General features: G+C 38.8%; 1 protein-coding gene across 1 annotated transcript; it reads right to left on the bottom strand.

The window, feature by feature from the left end:
• Positions 1-1,495: 1,495 nt before the first annotated feature.
• LOC147959983 (uncharacterized) lies at positions 1,496-2,411 on the bottom strand. Its single transcript, XM_087533076.1, has one exon. The coding sequence runs from the start codon at positions 2,402-2,404 to the stop codon at positions 1,496-1,498; it is 909 nt and encodes a 302-aa protein (XP_087389202.1). The 5' UTR covers positions 2,405-2,411.
• Positions 2,412-2,647: the final 236 nt, after the last annotated feature.

Here is a 2,647-nt window from a genome sequence, read left to right as displayed (position 1 = left end):
TACCAACAAATTTCAGTACCATCACCAATCCATGATGAAATTGTAGTCACTTCACTGTACATAACCTTTATGCATTTTAGAAATACTCCATGGCAGTATCTAGTAACACTGTCAGTTACTGAATCTATATCTATAGTACTCCATGGCAAAGATTAGTGCATTTCTAAAATGGCAAAGATTATGGCACAAAGATTAGTTACATCACATCAAAATCTCAAATTCTTGCTCAAAATCTCAAATCTAAATTTGATGGAGTATTCGACAGCAGTCTCTGATTGCTGAAAGCATCTGTTGCAGATATTGTTTGGCTGGTGATATTGCTTACTGCAGCTAGAGTAGAAGAAGGAATAGGAGTAGCTGTAAATCAAAAAAATGCGTGTCCATATTTAGGAGCAGTAACTTTGTTAGGAAGAAAGCTAGCTCTAAACAGAGTTACTCCATTTGATATGTGATATTTTTATCCTAGAGTAGATTGTTAGGAGATGTTGTTTTATCTCTGAACTTGTATGATATGTGAACCCCAAAAAATGCATCATCAGACAGGTGCAGGTTGATGCCCCTCCATTTTTCACATCACAGACTAGCCTAGGTGATCATTTTTTAAAATTCTAGGAAAAGGGGAGGTCTTCACCATATTATAGAGAGCAGAAAGATTGATGGCTAGGGAAACCCAAGAAGTAAAAGGAACAACACTGAAAGCAAATATACCATGCAAATAACCAAAATTAATTCTAATTAATTCAAATAAATCCAAATAACACAAATTAATTCAAATAATCCAAATTAATTCAAATAAATCCAAATAATTCAATTAATCCAAATAACCCAAATTAATTCAAACAATTAAGCCAAATAACCCAAATTCCAATAAATTCCAATAAATTCTAACAAAGAGTTGATATACAAGGATTAGACAAGGCATACACAAGGGCATGCCATAAGGGCATCTTTGTCCCCTCTTGACACAAGATTACACAAGACATACACAAGGAGCACCTGACTACATGACATAAGGGCCTCTTCGTCCCCTCTTGACTACATTCTTTCTCTGGCCACTTCTTCCCTTCCCTTCCCTTTACTTTTCTTTCGTTTCCCTTCTCTAGCTAATTCTTTCCTTTCATTTTCTTTTCCTATTGCAATTTCCATTTTTTCTATAATGGCTCTAGTATCAACAACTACCCGACTGTCGCAATATACACCGGTTATTTCCATTCCAGCATTCTGAACGCGATCCTTGTGCAAGTGGGGCAACTTATATTGATTTCCTCCTTTGTCTTTCATAACTTCAAACATAACTGCTTCTAATGTGATAAAGCTTCTATGCAACTTGTCGGGATCGTAGTTCTCGAATTCCTCTTCCACACCCTGTACCAGTTCCTGGATGTTTGTAGGTGACCTGCAGTCGGTTAGAGACTGGAGAGAGTTATGGAAGCAGAGGTCCAAACAATTTAATTTAGGGCTATTTGGGGGTTGTTGTAGCAATCGGATGTCAAGATCAGTTTCGGTTTGGTTCTATTTGCTTCCCAATGCTGTGAGTGTTTGACACGGTGCGCTTCGGTTCAGGTTCTCCTGGAAGTACATAGTAACTATTCTTCACTCTCGTCATGTCAAACCACTTCTCATCGATGTGAACCATATTCGTCATTGGTTTTAACATAGCCCGAGAAGTTGAGATCGAATTGTCATCGACCATGGACATACAAAATTTCAATCTCGCAAGCTTGTTCTCTAGCTTGAGGTGAGGCTTCACGGTGCTTGTGATGCGGCTGAGCTCATTCAACTGGAACCTCTTATGTAGGGTCGATCGGGCCACACCTAGAGACCGTGCCAGAGATCGAATTGTTCTTCTTTTATTCAGTGGGATTGTTGAGGTCCTCTCTAGATCTAGCTCCTTTCTCTTTCGGCCGGATCTTCCTGGCTTCTTGCTTGAGACATCTACTTCTTTGCCATCGACTATTTGCTTTTTAGCCTGTTCCCAGATTCTTTCAACAGATCGTACACTTATGTCCAACAGGTTTGAGACTAGCAGCTTGTCGTCTGGTTGAATAGACCCATCTCTGAGCTCGATTACCAGCAAGGCAAAGTAAACACCATGCCTCTCCTTATCTGACAATTCTCTTCTTTTCTCTTGAAGTATCCAATTCATAACTTCATCTTCTTCCTCTTGAGCTGCATCCTCTTTCCCTTCATCTTCTTGAGGCATCCAATTCATATCTTCATCGTCTTCCTCTTGAGGCATCAAGTTCAAATCCGTAACTACATTCTCTGCCACTTGAGGTTCCTCCACTTGAGGCATCAAATTCAAATTAATACCTTCATTGTCTTCCTCTTGAGGCATCAAGTTCAAATCCATAGTTATGTTTCCTGCCATCAATGAAAAAAGATGAGTACACCATGGTACCATAACAAGAATATACACACACAAAAATGAGTATGCAAGTCAAACAAGAAATGCTGCCATGGCAGACAAACACTTTGCTCTAACCATAACCATAAGCCATTTTTTGTAGTAGTGTCACATGATCAGCAGTACACAAACTTTCATTACTGAAATTTCAAAAACCTAACAATGGAGTTTGTGACCTGCATTAGATTATTAGACATCTTTCATGTGTCATGTTTTGGACAGTTATATTAGAGTTTTGCT

This window comes from Triticum urartu, chromosome 7A (genome assembly GCF_056163025.1).
Source record: "Triticum urartu cultivar PI428250 chromosome 7A, HENAU_Tu73, whole genome shotgun sequence".
NCBI classification, from domain to species: domain Eukaryota; kingdom Viridiplantae; phylum Streptophyta; class Magnoliopsida; order Poales; family Poaceae; genus Triticum; species Triticum urartu.
This window is presented reverse-complemented; position numbering and strand designations above follow the sequence as displayed.

What these genes read in the sequence shown, in the direction of transcription:
- LOC147959983 (XM_087533076.1), bottom strand. Translation starts at nt 2,404, where the DNA reads ATGGTACCATGGTGTACTCATCTTTTTTCATTGATGGCAGGAAACATA.